The 16,539-nt window shown below is 40.7% G+C and overlaps 1 protein-coding gene across 6 annotated transcripts in view; it reads right to left on the bottom strand.

Annotated features, from left to right (window-relative positions):
- GSAP (gamma-secretase activating protein) overlaps positions 1-16,539 on the bottom strand; it is a 79,263-nt gene that overhangs the window by 56,067 nt on the left and 6,657 nt on the right. For 5 of the 6 annotated variants that reach the window (XM_045793404.2, XM_045793405.2, XM_045793407.2 and 2 more), the window contains 5 exons: positions 12,923-12,999; positions 11,772-11,828; positions 9,529-9,598; positions 9,171-9,224; positions 3,100-3,188 (listed from right to left, as the gene is read on the bottom strand). In XM_045793404.2, the coding sequence (XP_045649360.1) occupies positions 3,100-3,188; positions 9,171-9,224; positions 9,529-9,598; positions 11,772-11,828; positions 12,923-12,999 (347 nt within the window). The remainder of the gene's footprint in view (positions 1-3,099; positions 3,189-9,170; positions 9,225-9,528; positions 9,599-11,771; positions 11,829-12,922; positions 13,000-16,539) is intronic. The other variant, XM_087861151.1, reaches the window with a different exon arrangement.

Below are 16,539 nucleotides of genomic sequence, written 5' to 3'. Positions count from 1 at the left end.
GATTACATCATACTAGGGGAATATTTATCTTCGCAAATACAGAGCTAGACTCTGACAATTAGTATTCGTCGTTGGAAGATACACACTATAGGTGGATATCTGGAACTATTTGGAAGATGCAGGTCGTGCTGGTAGGCAGTTCTCAAAAGGGACCAGACTGGGATCCAAACCCCTCCCACTACTGTCTCGCTGAACTTCCTCTGTGAGGGAGGCTGAGGCTGCACACACAGACTTGGGGAAATGTGCTACCCGAGATCACCATGAATGTTTCGGTAAGAAAAGGGAGACAGATTGCAGGGCAAGATCAAACTCAGTGGACAGTGAATGGCATTTCTGTAAAGGGGAGAGGCAGGGGGAAAGGGAGGTGGGGGTTTGCCCTGGATGGAAGTTTGTGGGATTTTTCTCTCCCCAGAGGGACAGGCATGAGGAGTAAGGAGCAAGGCTAGGAACAGAGATGGGTCCACAAGACAAGTACAGGTTTTACTCCATTTGGATGGGGACTTGCCCTTTGGCCTATGGAAGCAGTCATGCGTCATGTACTATTAATTTTTTTAAAAACTGAGATAAAATTTGCATAACAGAAAAATCACCTTTTTAACTATTTTAAAATATACAATTCTGTAGTTGTTAATACATTCGTAATGCTGTGTAACCATAGACTTACAAAAACTCTTGCCCTTCCTGTGCTCTCATTCTTTTTTGCTGCCCCAGTCCTTCAATAATGTCTCCAATGCCCACACAGCCCTGGATGGAGATGCTAGGAAGCCAAAAGAACAGGCCAGAAAAGGGAAGTATGGTCTGTCCCAAAGTTACCCCTGTACTGATGACAGTGCAAACACGGCAGCTTCCTGGGGGAGGGGGAATGCGGCCTAGGAGCTCGGCGCCAGGCCCTGTGTGCAAGCAGGCAGTGACCGCTGGTGAAGCTGGTGAAGGACCTGGGGCAGATAGGAGAGAAGCCCCTCTCCTGACACGCTGCAAGAGGGAGACCCATAGGCTCAAGGCCGGGAGTAGGTTGGGGGTGGGAGGGACAGAAGCAGAGAGTTCAGGTTGCACAAGGAAGTTATGCTCTAGCCCTGCATGAACATGTATCGTCACGGGTGGTCATCTGCAGCAGGCTTAGTCTACGGATCGCCACCAACACCACGCACAGAAGCTCCCAGGGGAAATACAAGGCTCTGTATCAACCAATTAGTACATAAGTTTATTTCATGTGTGTTCCTATTTAAAGACATCTTACTTAATATACACTGTTGATCCATAAGCATTGAACTCATGGTCAACAGCACTGTCATCTCATGCCTTAACGCAGCTTATCTAACCCACATGTTCTCTCTGTAAACCACAGCTTGGCCTTCTTGCGCTCAGGCACCCTAGCATTCAGCCCTCTGCGTGGGGAACATTTTAAATAGTGAAATCACCAGCAAAAAGCCCCCAAATGCGAAAATCATGGTACTAAACAGATCGTGAAAACGACATCCGGTTACAGTGTGAGAGGTGAACCAAGAAGGCAGTGTCACCTTGCTCAGCTTCAGCTGGGTGACAAATTTTTCACGACTGAGCACATGTCTGCAGATGACTATAAAAGCACCGTGAGAATTGACTTTGGTGTTACAAATCGATTTTACTGAGTAGTACAATTGACAAGTTCAGAACGTGCAAGTAATGAAGATTGGCTGTGTCTGGTCTCCCTGCACCACACACACGGTGCTTCTGTGTCCTTTCATGGAGTTGATAAACTCAGGGATTAAGCCATTTATTCCTATTTACTCTGTCAACTATAGGAGTGCATTAAAAAAACCATTTTTTAAACTTACCTTAAATGTGTGTTGAAAGTCTGCACTTTATCAAGTAAAAACATTACGTGACTATCAGACAAACCGTGATATAATAGGGACAGAGGAGCTGGGTTGAGTTTTGATTTCCATGTTTGCAAAGGGTGAACGGATAATTCCAGACACACCCATCTACCAGATTGCTTTGAGGATTAAATGCGATAATGCCTGTGAAAACACTTTGTAAGCACCATTGCCTCTAGGTTTCACGCCTTTTGATTAGTGAGATGAATGATAACCTCGTGCTCCACAGGCTTACCTGCACCCAAACACAGCTAGTGCTCCACAGGCTTACCTGCACCCAAACACAGCTAGTGCTCCACAGGCTTACCCATACCCAAACACAGCCGGTGCTCCACAGGCTTACCCACACCCAAACACAGCCGGTACTCCACAGGCTTACCCACACCCAAACACAGCTAGTGCTCCACAGGCTTACCTGCACCCAAACACAGCTAGTGCTCCACAGGCTTACCTGCACCCAAACACAGCTAGTGCTCCACAGGCTTACTCTCACCCAAACACAGCCGGTGCTCCACAGGCTTACCCACACCCAAACACAGCCGGTGCTCCACAGGCTTACCCACACCCAAACACAGCCGGTGCTCCACAGGCTTACCTGCACCCAAACACAGCTAGTGCTCCACAGGCTTACTCTCACCCAAACACAGCCGGTGCTCCACAGGCTTACCCACACCCAAACACAGCCAGTGCTCCACAGGCTTACGCGCACCCAAACACAGCCGGTGCTCCACAGGCTTACCCACACCCAAACACAGCTAGTGCTCCACAGGCTTACGCGCACCCAAACACAGCTGGTGCTCCACAGGCTTACCTGCACCCAAACACAGCCGGTGCTCCACAGGCTTACCCGCACCCAAACACAGCCGGTGCTCCACAGGCTTACCCGCACCCAAACACAGCTAGTGCTCCACAGGCTTACCCGCACCCAAACACAGCTAGTGCTCCACAGGCTTACCCGCACCCAAACACAGCCAGTGCTCCACAGGCTTACCTGCACCCAAACACAGCCGGTGCTCCACAGGCTTACGTGCACCCAAACACAGCCGGTGCTCCACAGGCTTACGTGCACCCAAACACAGCTAGTGCTCCACAGGCTTACTCGCACCCAAACATAGCCGGTGCTCCACAGGCTTACGTGCACCCAAACACAGCTGGTGCTCCACAGGCTTACCCACACCCAAATACAGCTAGTGCTCCACAGGCTTACTTGCACCCAAACACAGCTAGTGCTCCACAGGCTTACCTGCACCCAAATATAGCTATCCACGGCTTTCAGAACCTTCACGTTGTTAACAGGGTGGATTTCAATCAACAACGTTAAACACTTGGATCCTACAAAGGAAAGGAGGCTTTTAGTAATGAAGATCAGAATGTCTTTTGTTATCATCTCCACCTAAGCCTGAACTTTGAAAATGTAAATATGTGGGGCGCCTGGGTGGCTCAGTTGTTAAGCGTCTGCCTTTGGCTCAGGGCATGATCCTGGCTTTCTGGGATTGAGCCCCACATCAGGCTCCTCCGCCTGCTTCTTCCTCTCCCACTCCCCCTGCCTGTGTTCCCTCTCGCTGGCTGTCTTGCTCTCTGTCAAATGAATAATAAAATCTTAAAAAAAAAAAAAAAAAAGAAAGAAAGAAATGTAATATGTTACCTACTGTATTAACTATTCCAACAGGAAAAGTAATTTTCTTAAAATTTAACAGTTTTTTTTTTTAAGATTTTATTTATTTATTTGACAGAGATAGAGACAGCCAGCGAGAGAGGGAACACAAGCAGGGGGAGTGGGAGAGGAAGAAGCAGGCTCATAGCGGAGGAGCCCGATGTGGGACTCGATCCCAGAACGCTGGGATCACGCCCTGAGCTGAAGGCAGACGCTTAACCGCTGTGCCACCCAGACGCCCCTATTTTAACAGTTCTTAAAACCCACAACTGATGAAGAAAACCTCATGAAGGAGAAATCAATATGCATGGAGTGAGGACCAAGTCCCTGCCCATTTCTCAGCCTCTTAGCACAGCCTCACAGGCCCTCTGGGCTTCTAGGTCTAAGCAAATGCAACTCAATTCACTATCACTCCCAATTCTGCAAGCACAAGGGCAAATATCGCTTGTGGATAAAAATACAAAGATATTTCTGAGGCATGCACAAGCCCCAGTTGACAGCACCTATGAAGAGGACAGGTTCCTGGCTTCCCTCTGGGATGGTGGTGGAGCTGCACTGATAAAAGACCCATTGAGTTCCTCAGTGTCACCCTGCAGCCAACGTCACAAAAGATAGCAATGAGGAGGAAGTCCTCGGACGCAGGCTAGAATGGGATCACCACAGATATCCACTTTTAGACCAAGAGTTCCCTCCCCCAAGATGAACCTCACACTAGGAGTTGCCTTAAAGCTGAGTTCTTACAAAGACTAATATTCTCAGGTGCTTTCTCAATGACTTTATTTTGCATAATAACGTGCAATTTCAGGACAGCACAGCAGCCTGGAATGGAGTCAAAGCCAATTTTCACTATTTAAGAAACTAACCTGACAGCAAATAAAGGCAACGAATGTAAAACCATTCCTACCATGTGGCCTTACAGTTGCAAGTACTGGGTATCTCTGTAAAGATGCCTTTTAAAGACTACTGAAAAAGCAAGACAGTGAGTTCTTAGGTGGGATCCCAGATATATAAGGACAGAACAAATGAAAATCAAATACTGTTTGGTCAATGGTACTTGGAGCTTAGGATAAAAATCCCAGTGACAGGATCATATGCCAATTCAAAAGGGCTATATTTCAAATAACTGGGGCAGAGGTAAAGGTAAGGAGCTTTGGGAAACTGCTTGATAACTCAAAAAAAAAAAAAAGTCTCTAGGAATAAAAAAGACATTGGTGTCAGAGTGCCTGGGTGGCTCGGTGGGTTGAGCATCTGACTCTTGATTTCAGCTCAGGTCATGGTCTTAGGGTGGCGAGACTCAACCCCGCATCGGGCTCCATACTCAGTGGGGAGTCTGCTTGAGATTCTTTCACCCATCCTCTCCCTCCTCCTCTGCTTGTCTCCCCACTCACACGTGCTTTTTCTCTCTCTCCCTAATAAATAAATAAAATCTTTTTTTAAAAAAAGACATTGGTGTCAAAGATACTTGATAAGAAAAATAGAAATACTTTGTGAAATGTGAGAATGAGGAAAAAAGCGATTTTCCTTATTATGTTATTTTACATTAAGTGTATAAGTAATTAATAATTTAAGTTACTATATTAAGTAGTACAGCTGACATTTGGCCATATTATGTCTTCCCCTAAAAGCTTATAGATCCCAATTTGAAAAAAAGATGGGACAGTCAGGGGAAGCTTCTCCTTAGAGAAGTAAAGAATCACCTCATATTTAGACTTTTTGGTAGTGAATTTGATAAACAGCTATCAGCTAAATTCACTTGACTTTAAAATGGGAAGATTTTCAAGGACAGAAACCATCTTTCTACACTAATTTTTCCCTTTCGGGACACAGCCTGGACACCTAACTAATATAATAAGCATAATGATAAGAGTAATCGTGCCAACAGGAATTTCTCTCAGTAACGTACCATGTGTTTTCATGGTGTAACACGACATACTTTGGATTAGGATTCTAGAGACATTGGTTCTAATTTACACTCTGCTGCTAACCTAATAGACACTTTTCAGAAAGGACAAAGCATTCCTAGGTTTCAGCGCCTTGTTATTAAAAAAACAAAAACTAGAGAATCAGATCATTTCTACAATGACTTTCAGTCATGAAATCCCATGATTTCATGAAGTGCTTAAAGTTGTCTTAAGAAGTTCGAGAATCCAGATGTCAGTGAAGCCTGGGAGGGCATCACCGTAGGGTAAGGCAGATCCAGGCAGGATGTGGATATCACAGAAAGCAGAGACAGCAGGAGCAAAAGTGACAACCTGGATGGATCTTGAGGGATTTGCGCTAAGTCAAATCAGAGAAGGACAAATACCATATCATCTCTCTTATGTGTGGACTCCCGGAAAAGGAAAAAGAACCCCATGCTCATTGATACAGAGAACAAACTAGCAGTTATAAGAGGTGGGGGGTGGAGAATGGGAGAAACAAGTGAACTGTTTTGTTTTTTTAGTTTAAATAAATTGAACAACAACAACAAAAAAGCTTAAGGACAGGCATGGCATGGGGAGGGTAGAGAGTGGGCAAAAGAACCTAGTCTGATGCAGGTGAAGATACATGCTGTGAAGAGTGACAAGGCTGGAAGAGTCCAGCAGGGCTGGTTCTGAAGCAGCTCTGGTTACTAGAGCTCTTGACCCAAACCACAGCTCCACGGAGCGTGGGCAGCACTTGACTATAATGGTGTAGGGGGCCTCGGGAGCCTCAGTGGCGGCAGGGGACCAACACAAGTGGCCACCCCGATAGCTGCCCAGCGGGGAGGCGCTGTGCCTGAGGAAAATGCAACTCCACAGGGGAGGGTGAAGGGGCAGCTAGGTCCTTTTCCTTCTTTCTTTCTTTCTTTCTTTCTTTCTTTCTTTCTTTCTTTCTTTCTTTCTTTCTTTCTTTCTTTCTCTTTCTTTCTTCCTTCCTTCCTTCCTTCCTTCCTTCCTTCCTTCCTTCCTTCCTTTCTTTCTTTCTTTCTTTCTTTCTTTCTTTCTTTCTTTCTTTCTTTCTTTCTTTCTTTCTTTCTTTCTTTCTTTCTTTTCTTTTCTTTTCTTTTCTTTTCTTTTCTTTATAGTAAGCTCTATGCCCAACACGGGGCTTGAACTCACAACCCTGAGATCCCAGAAGCTGCATGTTCTACTGACTGAGCCAGCCAGGTACCTGTTTTACTATTTCCTAAACAAAACATTAATCTGCCAGGGGCACAGCCAAGAATAGAAGCACTATGGATAAAAACTGTGTTGCAAAGTATGTGGACCAAAGGACCTTATCTTGTTCAGATGAAAGATGTTACAGTTTGTTTCACTTGCAACGGAAAAATCATTATAAGCAACAGAGTGTTAAACAATACCTCCAGGCAAACGACATTTTATAATCGACTGGCTTATCAGGTCATTCGTGGTCAGATAAAATAAGGCTTTCCAAAATATTTGGTCAAAGGATAAAACACCATAATAGAGTCTACAGTGCTTTCTGGTCACATCATTTCTGAAATCTTAACTGAACAAAGGCCTCGCAGGGTCTCCATGATCTGTTTGTACTTCACCCTGTTTTCATCTGGCTTCAGTTCCTACCGCTCTGCCCCTTTTCATTCGGCCTCATTGACCTTCTCACTATCCTTATCAGCGAGTCCACCAAGTACACTCTGGCCCCAGGACCTTTGTGCTGGCTGTTGTCACTGTCAGAAATGTGCCTTCCCCACAGCCACGAGCTTGCTCCCTCCCTTCTTTCAGATCTCTGTTTAAACACTCCCCTAAATAGTGCTTTCTAGGATCATCCCTCAAATAAATTAATTGCATTCAAATGCTTGCCTCAGACTCTACTTAGGGGGAAAACCCAAACTAAGACAAGAGGGACTGGGAACGTGAAGCAGGAAGAGGAATACTCCAGTAAACGGGACCTTATCAAATTCGTGACCACCTTAGGACTTGAGCTGCATGAGGACACATCAAAATTATCCACTTCAGGGATGGAAATGGGAGCATTTATCCTTCAGCTCCTTGGCCCCTCATTGGTCATGGCTTGTCCTATTGGGAATCCTTTCCAGCCACACTTCCAGGTGACACACATGCAGGTAGTAAATATTCCCCAAGGGCTCTGGGCAAAAAGCAAGAAGCAGGCCAAGCAGCTGAGTTAAGGTGCTGTCTGTCAAATATGCCTGGGCAGAGCTGGTTCTTACCGCAGCAGCTGGCCTAAAAGGTGAACTGAGAAGATATCAAGTATTAGGAAGCCGATATGATACAACTAATGATGTTCATTCTAATATGTTTAAAGTTGTAATCAGATAATCTCACTGGAGGTGCATCAAAATTTAAAGACTCAGTAAGCAGACCGGAGTAGGATTTTTTTAAAAGATTTATTTACTTTAGAGAGAGAGAGAGAGATAAAGCGGAAGAGAGGGGCAGAAGGCGAGGGTCGGTGGCTCAAGCAGACTCCCCACTGAGCCTGCAGGCTGACATCATGATCCCATGACCCCAAGATCACAACCCGAGCCAAAACCAAGAGTCAGACACTTAAACCCTTAACCAACTGAGCTACCCAGGCGCCCCCTGAATAGGATTTAATTTAATAAAACTTAAAGTTGGTCTGAAATACATTTTATTTTTTTTTAAAGATTTTATTTATGTGAGAGAGAGAGAAAACGCACACAAGTGGGGATAGAGGGAGAGGGAGAAACAGACTCCCCACTGAGCAGAGGGTCCGATGTGGGACTCAATCCCAGGACCCTGAGATCATGACCCAAGCCGAAGGTAGGCACTTACCCAAGTAAGTATATTTAAGTACATTTTATAATGTACATAATCATCACTGTTCTGCATGACAATCAGGCATAGATGGAAAACATCATATAAATTATCTAGGTTCTATTGGGTTTACCATCAAAATAAAGAATTTCTGGGGCTAAAAGGAATAAGGGCCAAAAAAGCCTGAGTAGAATTTCTTTAAAGTATTTGAGCCCACATTTGAAAATTAAAATTTTACACAAAGGTTCATACTTTCTTGGTAAATTGAAAAGCTGGTCCCACTGGACTTACTGCCCTCCTCTGAAGACGGGACCATGCCCCATGGCACACCCCCACCCGACACCTGTCTCTATAGCTCACCCCGAGGGCAACCGCTACACCTCTCTTGTATAACCTCTTACCGCCAGCACCGTGCAGAGGGCCTGACCCACTGCAGGCACTCCTTTGTTGAGTTCTGGACAGCTGGGTGATACGGAATGTTTAAAAAAAGGAGGGAGCATCACATAGATGATAAACTATAAAGTGGGCCTTGGCAAATGAGAATTTTTATTTAGAATTGCTGGACTATTCACAATGTATTATGTATTAGTCAACAGCTCACCAGATGTAAGGGAAAAAATGATATTTTTGAAGGAATAACAACCCCTTCCCAGCCTTTTTTACACCAGCTTCTGGTCATAGGGATCTAGAATGTTCCCAGTGTTTATGTGTCTACAGGTGCTAATTGCCTTTTTAATACTTCTACTATTCACTGTTACATGATATTCTGTACTTTCTTGTTTACTTGAAAAAAAGATAATTTAAAAAACATTTTCATGCTTGACACGACCTTTTGCCTTTTCATTCTGAGAGAAAGCTATTATGTAAAGATGCTTGAAATTTGACTTAGTAGCGAATAAATCTTCCTCTTTCAATAGGCACTAAACAAAACAAATAATGTCATACCTGGTTGAAGCTCATTCTTTCTTCCTTCTTTAGTAAAATGAACTAAACTTGCAGCTAATGGAAAAAGAAAAAAAATAATCCATTAGCAAATGATCCCTGCAGTGGCTGGTTGAAGTTTACCATTTTATACCTGAAATAAGTGAGGGCTCAAAGGATCTGTCAGTGGATGATTAAGGTAACACAGAAAGCATTCTATTTTTGTAAGTAGACTCCACAGATTTTTTATTTCAAAATTAATCTCCCAAGAGCATCTTTTCCCAGAAAATCATTGTTGTAGAATAGTCAAATATTGCAAAAGTCCAAACTCAACAAATGTAGTTTAGTTCTTGACATGTAGCAATAAAAGAATTCAACTTACCAAGCAAAGTTCTCTCACTGTTGACAGAGCAACTGACAACGTGCAAGTCTTTCTCAAATGTATAGAGATGCTATCAAAACAAAATTATTTTTTAATTTGGAGTTTTGCATTAAACAACAATTTTAGAATTCAAATTCCCAGTTGGCTCTGAAATAGGTATCGTCATGGCAAGACATTTTATTAAATAACCATCAATTAGCCAGTTTATCCATATTGAGAAGTTTCAGATTATTTTCTAAGAAAAAAGTTTGCAATATTAGGCCACAGTTGGCACTGAAGCTTAACCATGAGGCAACGTGGCCTAGTGGTTTAGAGCCTAGACCTTGGTGTCAGGCTAGACATAGGATCAAATTCTGCTTGTGCCACTTGCTGTCTGTGTGACTCTGGACAAGTTCTTCTTCTTCTTCTTCTTCTTTTTTAAGATTTTATTTATTTATTTATTTGAGAGAGAGAGCACAAGCAGGCAGAGGGGCAGAGGGAGCGGGAGAAACAGACTCCCTGCTGAGCGGGGGCTCGATCCCAGGACCCCGGAATCATGACCTGAGCCAAAGGCAGATGCTTAACCGACTGAGCCACCCAGGCGCCCCTGGACAAGTTATTCAATCTTTCTATTCTCCCATCAGTAAGATAGAAATCATAATACCTATTTCGTGAAATCCTTAGAAGGATCAACTGAGATGATCCATACAAAGCACTTATTACAATGTCTGCCACCCATAATAAGCACTCAGATGTCAGCTATTATAATTATTGAGACAAGTAAAGTTTTAATCAAGTTACCTCACTATGATATCATTAACTATTTCTAACAGACTAGCACAAGTGCATCTCCTGTAAGACTCTCATATTCAGAGGCTTGGCAAAGTAATCTTCTGTTTTTACTTACTCTTTTAAAAATTTTCTTACTGTTTGAAATGTTGCAAGATTCCATTTCCTTATTAAATATTAAAGAAAATGAAAATGGTCATGCAGAAGGAGGATATGATATGCAAATTGAGGAAATGAAGACAATTGCAGTTATATTAGGCAAACTCTCTTACAATACCCTCAGAGGGTAAGAAAAGATTAAGAGTCTTAGATCTCAGTAGAGAACAGGCTAAGAGAAACAACATGTAGCAGGAGTATTAGGAAGATAATTTGTACCTGCAGATTTAAAAAAGCACTAAGAACGCACTAGAATCCTATGGCCAGAAGTTGATGAAGAATGTTGAAAAGTCACGAAATGCTTGATTAGAAAAAGTGAACTCTGAGTGAATAAGGAGGCTCTGAATTCACGTGAAACATTTTGGTTTCCTTTGACTCTAGCTCTGAGGGATTCTAATTTACAAGTAAGAAGAATCATGGATGTATACACTTAACTTTTAGTGTTTTACCCTTTTAATTATAAGATAACACATGGACATAGTCTCAGTGTTTAAAACACGCCAACACCACCAAATAAAAGTCAAATTCTCTGCTACGTTCACCCCATATGAACTCCCTTCCAAAAGGAAACATGTTTGTAATTGACTCTGTGGCCTTCCAGATCTCTTTAAATGAGTTTTTAACATATATTTATGTTTTCTTGCAAGTTTTCTTAAATATAAATGAAATGTGTTATTCTGGCAACTTGCTTTTTTTCACGTAACAGTATGTTTTGGAGAACCTTCTGTGCCAGTGTACATTTATAGACTTCTTAGTCCCTTAATATTTGTAAGTTGTTTTTCCATAGGCATAAAATGACTCCCTCACAGTTGCACCATGAATTAGATAAGACTTGTCACATCAACCATGTTCTATGTGGGTGGTGTGGGGAAAAATTAAGAAAAGGAAGCTGGGTTCTACACCTGGATCTTTGAGAAGGAAGAGAAGTGAAGGTTAAGGAGAATTGGAACTCAGAAGAGCCAGAGGTCATTATGAGATCCTAACCTTCTGGGAGCACACAGATCTCAGGAAGGCATCGGACTTCTTACATTCCTACAGAATATTGGTTAACTGATTTGAACCAATTTTGCTTAAACCTCAAAGGACTAAGAAACTTCAGGTGATGTTTTGGTCCAGGACTCCTTGCACTTTATTTACTTATTTATTTTTAAAGATAATGGCACCAAGAGATGGTAAAAGAGAGAAGGAAGGCAAAGAAATAAAAACTAAATTTTTAGAAAATGAAATGAGAATCTGTATCTAGAAATAGGAGGCAGAAAGAAGAAAAAACTCTAAAAGCAATAACTAATGAGTAATCTATGATTTATAGTAATTTTTACCTCATTTTGTCTGGTTCGGCAGTCATATAATCCAAAGAAGACATTTCCCTTATCATCCTTAAAAAAATTAACCAGATATTTATTACATATCACTGTTTAGGAAGTTTAGGATGTTATTAGTCTTAAACCTGCAATAATTCGATCAATATTAGCAATAAGGACTCTAAAGGCGGCATGTCAGAAAGGGACCAAACCTGTTTCAGCTAGTAATATGGGCTCAAAGAGTAAAATGGATTAAGAGTGTACAGCTCAGTGAATCTGGGGGACCCTGTCTAGTGGGTGGTAGAGTATAGCAAAGGAGTGAATCCTTTTGTACTTCCATTTATTTCTTCAAGACAATACATATGATAGAGACTGGAAGTGGCTAAAACAAGTCCATGATATTCCTGTAAATAAAACTTTTTGAATCATACAATTCTTTAAATGCAGCACACTTGTAGCATTTTAATTATATAAGTAGTCTCTACACCCAACATGGGGCTTAAACTCACAACCCCAAGATCGAGAGTATCATGCTCCACCGACTGAGCCAGCCAGGTGCCCCAACTTAAAATAACATTTGAGCAAATAAATAAATAAATAAATGCAGTAATACATCCGTGCAAAGCAAGCTGGCCACTGAAATTATACTTTCGTGTTTCCCTACTATAGTAAAGTTACCAGTAAAATTACAGTTTTATTCCTTAGAACTCTTAATATGGAAAACACACATTAAACAATAATGCCTCAAAAGTCTGAGCATACTTAAATCTAAACAGACGATGTTGAGTAATCATATTTAATATTTTCTCAAAGATAAAACCTTACATAATAATTAGGTTTAAACATCTTTCACTTAGCATTTTTTTCCTCTGAAAAATGGAACTGTTCATTTACTCAAAAAATCTGAGCACTGACTCTGAGTGTCAGACATTGTGAACAGTTTTTATTTAAAAAAAAGAAAACATTCCATTAAGACTGAATTTCAATCACCTTATTTAATCTCACAAAATAAAAAAGTCACATTAAAGGTTAAATGCCAATAATATTATTCATTACCCCTCAGTAAGATATAGCATAAAATTCTGTTTAAAAAAACCATAAATGGTTAAAATAGTAAATTCTATGTTAGACATATCTTACCACAATAAAAAAAGAGAATATAGACATACCTTATAGGTATAAATAATATTTCCATTTCTTTCAACATTTAGTATACGTAAGCTCTCATAATTATTTTCCAAAACACCTAAAATGATAAGATAACAGCAAGTTAATATTTAACAGGGAATTTTTTTTTTTTTTGAGAGAGAGAGAGAGTGAGTACGTGCATGAGCAGGGGAGAGGGGGAGAGGGAGAGAGAGAGAGAATCTCAAGCAGGCTCCATACCCAGCATGGAACCTAAACCAGGGCTCGATCTCATGACCCGAGCCAAAATTAAGAGTCGGATGCTTAACCAACTGAGCCACTCAGGCACCCCAACAGGGAATGTTTAAAAACGTATCTAACAAATAGTAGTGAAAAGTCAAGTAAAAAAGAACACATACTAATGATTCTATTATATAGAGTTTAAAAATAGGCAAATTAATCTATTGTGTAAGAGGTCAGAATAGTAGTGACCCTTAGAGAAGAGGAAAGGACTAGTGATTGGGAGGTATCTCAAGGGAGCCTTCTGAGGTGCTGGTAATGCTATGTGTTGGGTAAATGAACTGATAGATTCATTTGACAATAACTCACTGAGCTGTATACCCTTAACCTATATACTTTTCTTTGTGTATGTTATACTTCAATGAATTTTAAGTATCTATTAGTTTTTGCCTTATGTATTTTGAAGCTATGTTGTCAGAGGCATAAAAATTTAGAACTGTTATTTCTTCCTGGTGGATTAACCTATCAGGAACTCAGTACAACTGCCTTGTGTCCAAGTAGCTGATTAAAGCAACAAGATAAAAAAGCAAGTAATAGTCAAGGCTTTTATCACTTGCTGTGATAGTATAAGCAGGAGTCCACACCAGAGAAAGCACCAGCTTCCCAATTCATTTTCCCCCATGGAATAACATGCTAGTGGAGGGTCAGGTAGATCAGCAGAGAGGTGGGGAATCTCTCACTGCTGAAGGAGCCCTCAACCAAAGACTCCTGCAGTGTTGTGGACTCCGTGGCTCAGGGCAGGGACAGAGAGAAGAGCTAAGAGTGGAAAAGTACTGAGTCAAAGTGGAGAAAAATTATCTTCAAGGTTCCCTCCTTTTCCTACGGAGGTAGTTTTAGCAGAGGTACCAAAGGAAGGTCTCTGCAGATGGCTCCTGATAAAGAGGCTGAGAATGCAGCTCTGGATACCTGAGTCTTGACTACAACTCCCTTCAGGAACTGCAGTGCACTGGCTATGCACCAAGTCTGGTTTGGGGAGGGCAGCTTTCCCCCCATGAGGCCTGCCAGGTAAAGCTTTTGCAGTTGCATATGGTTGCACCTAAAAAAATCACATATGCCTTTTAACAAGGAGCTGGACTAGTTAACCCTTTTACTTACTGTAAAATGTCCTTTATCTTTAATAATTCTTTTTGCTTTTCAGTTTACTTTGTCTGATATCAGTACAGTAACATCAGCTTTCTTTTGGTTAGTACTTACATAACTTTTTCTTTCATTTTATTATTACTCTTCCTGTGCCCTTATACCTAAGATACGTAGTCTTACAAGCAATATCCTTTAGAGTATGTAGTCCATTTACATTTAATCACTGATATTTGGCATTTGTATCAATTATATTACCATTAATTTTCTATGGGACTCAATTGTTTTACTCTTTCCTTGCCTTCTTCTGGATTAATCAAAAATCTTATTATTTCATTATACTACTTATTGTCAGTTATATGTTCTTTTGCTATTCTTTGATTAGTTACCCTAATGATTATAATACAAATTCTTAACTTATTATGTTTTAATATTATGTGATGCCAAGAAATGTGAAGCAACTGAAAGTCTCATACACTGTTAAGAGGAATGTAAATTGGAAAACTTGAGCAGCTACTGAAGTGGAACATACATGGGTCAGCAATTGTACATATATCGTGTATATGTGTATACTGGAAATATACACATATTTCAGCAAATGATACATGTAATTTCTATAGCACTAGGATTCATAATAGCCCAAACTAGAAACCCAAAATATCCATCAAGCAAAAAGAGTGAATAAATTGTGGGATATCCAAACAATGGACAATTGCACAACAATCATAATCAACAACTTGCTGTAATGTACCATATAAATAACTGAGCACAAGAAGCCCAGATCGTTCCCCCTCCCAAAAAAGGTATAAACTATATGATTTAATTTATGCACAAGTTTCAAAAACAGGCAAAATGAATCTATGATGCTAGATGAATGATTGCTGGAAAGGACGATGAAGGGGAACTTTGTGGTTCTATTAATGTTCTCTTTCCTGCTCTGAGTGCTAGTTACATGGGTGTGTTTCACTTTGTGAAAATTAACTGAGCTGTGCACTTATGATTTGTGTACTTTTCTGTATGAAAGCCATATTTTGATTTAAAGAAAGATTCTTTACACAAAACATTTAACTTGTAAGTTAACTGACCATCACCTTTCAGCTAAAATTTTAGCATATTCCTCTCAATTCTACAATTCAAGGTTTAAACATTAGTAGATACAACTTTGGTAATTATCATCATTAACTGGAGAGAAATGCATATTTCCCCAATTTCCTCAAAATTAAATTGCTTAAACTTGACTCATTTCCCCCACACATGAATAGTGTTTAGACGTTAAAATATTATGTGGATTATGACAAGTTTCAATATTCAGACAAAATGTATGCAAAATATTCTAACTCAGAGAAAATTTCAGTTTGTGCTCCTGAGTAAAAAAGAAAAAAAACAGGGGATGTCTGTGGCTCAGTCAGTTGAGCAACTGACTCGATTTCGGCTCAGGTCATGATCTCAGTGTGGTGAGACTGAGCCCTGCATCAGGCTCTGCGCTCGTGTGGAACCTGTTTAAGATTCTCTCTCTCTCTCTCTGTCCCTCCTTCTCAAAAAAATAAAGAAAAAAAGAAAAAAAAAACAGGATAAAAAACAAGGATAATTGGTGACCTGGAGCCTTGCACTGGAGTTGCAGGTGGGAAATATTTCAAAAGACAAAGAGCAGGTTTCATAGAAAATTTAAGAATCATCCTGACATCTTCCCCACCCCTCATAGGAAGAAGCTGCCTGGATCTTCCAGGGGCAGGGCAAAGGGAGCAGGGAAGGGCTGTTTTTGTTTTAATATGGCCGTATACATTTTTCAATGTTTACTGGGCTGTCAGACACACTTTCCACTAATGAAAAAATAAGGATAATCACCTAGTCTCTTAGGAGAATAATATGACTCAGTAGCTTACTGCTAAATAGCACTTAACAATTTACAGATTTCTTTCTATCCCATCCATAATGTATCAGGAATTATAGGCCCACTGTACTAAGAAAACAAATTGAGTTTCAACGAGGTTCAGATACTTGGCCAATATAATATTGAAAAAGTGGCACAGACTAATCTCAAACCTAGAAAAAAAGGTGAACAGAATGAACTAAGTTTCCAGTATCATGCTTACAATGGGACAATGGGTAATTGCTGAAAAATCCTCTAAGGTAGATTTTGTAGACATCCAAAGAGAATTTCAGGGAGTTTTTTTTTTTTTTTCATCCTGCACATGACTCAAAACTTCTGGAATGCAATGTGTCAATATTTTGAGAAGTATTTTTTTTTTCTTTCAAGATTATAAGGATGCTGGGAGAGACTTCT

This window comes from Ursus americanus, chromosome 3 (assembly GCF_024610735.1).
Source record: "Ursus americanus isolate L20-20 chromosome 3, mUrsAme1.1.p, whole genome shotgun sequence".
NCBI classification, from domain to species: Eukaryota; Metazoa; Chordata; class Mammalia; order Carnivora; family Ursidae; genus Ursus; species Ursus americanus.
This window is presented reverse-complemented; position numbering and strand designations above follow the sequence as displayed.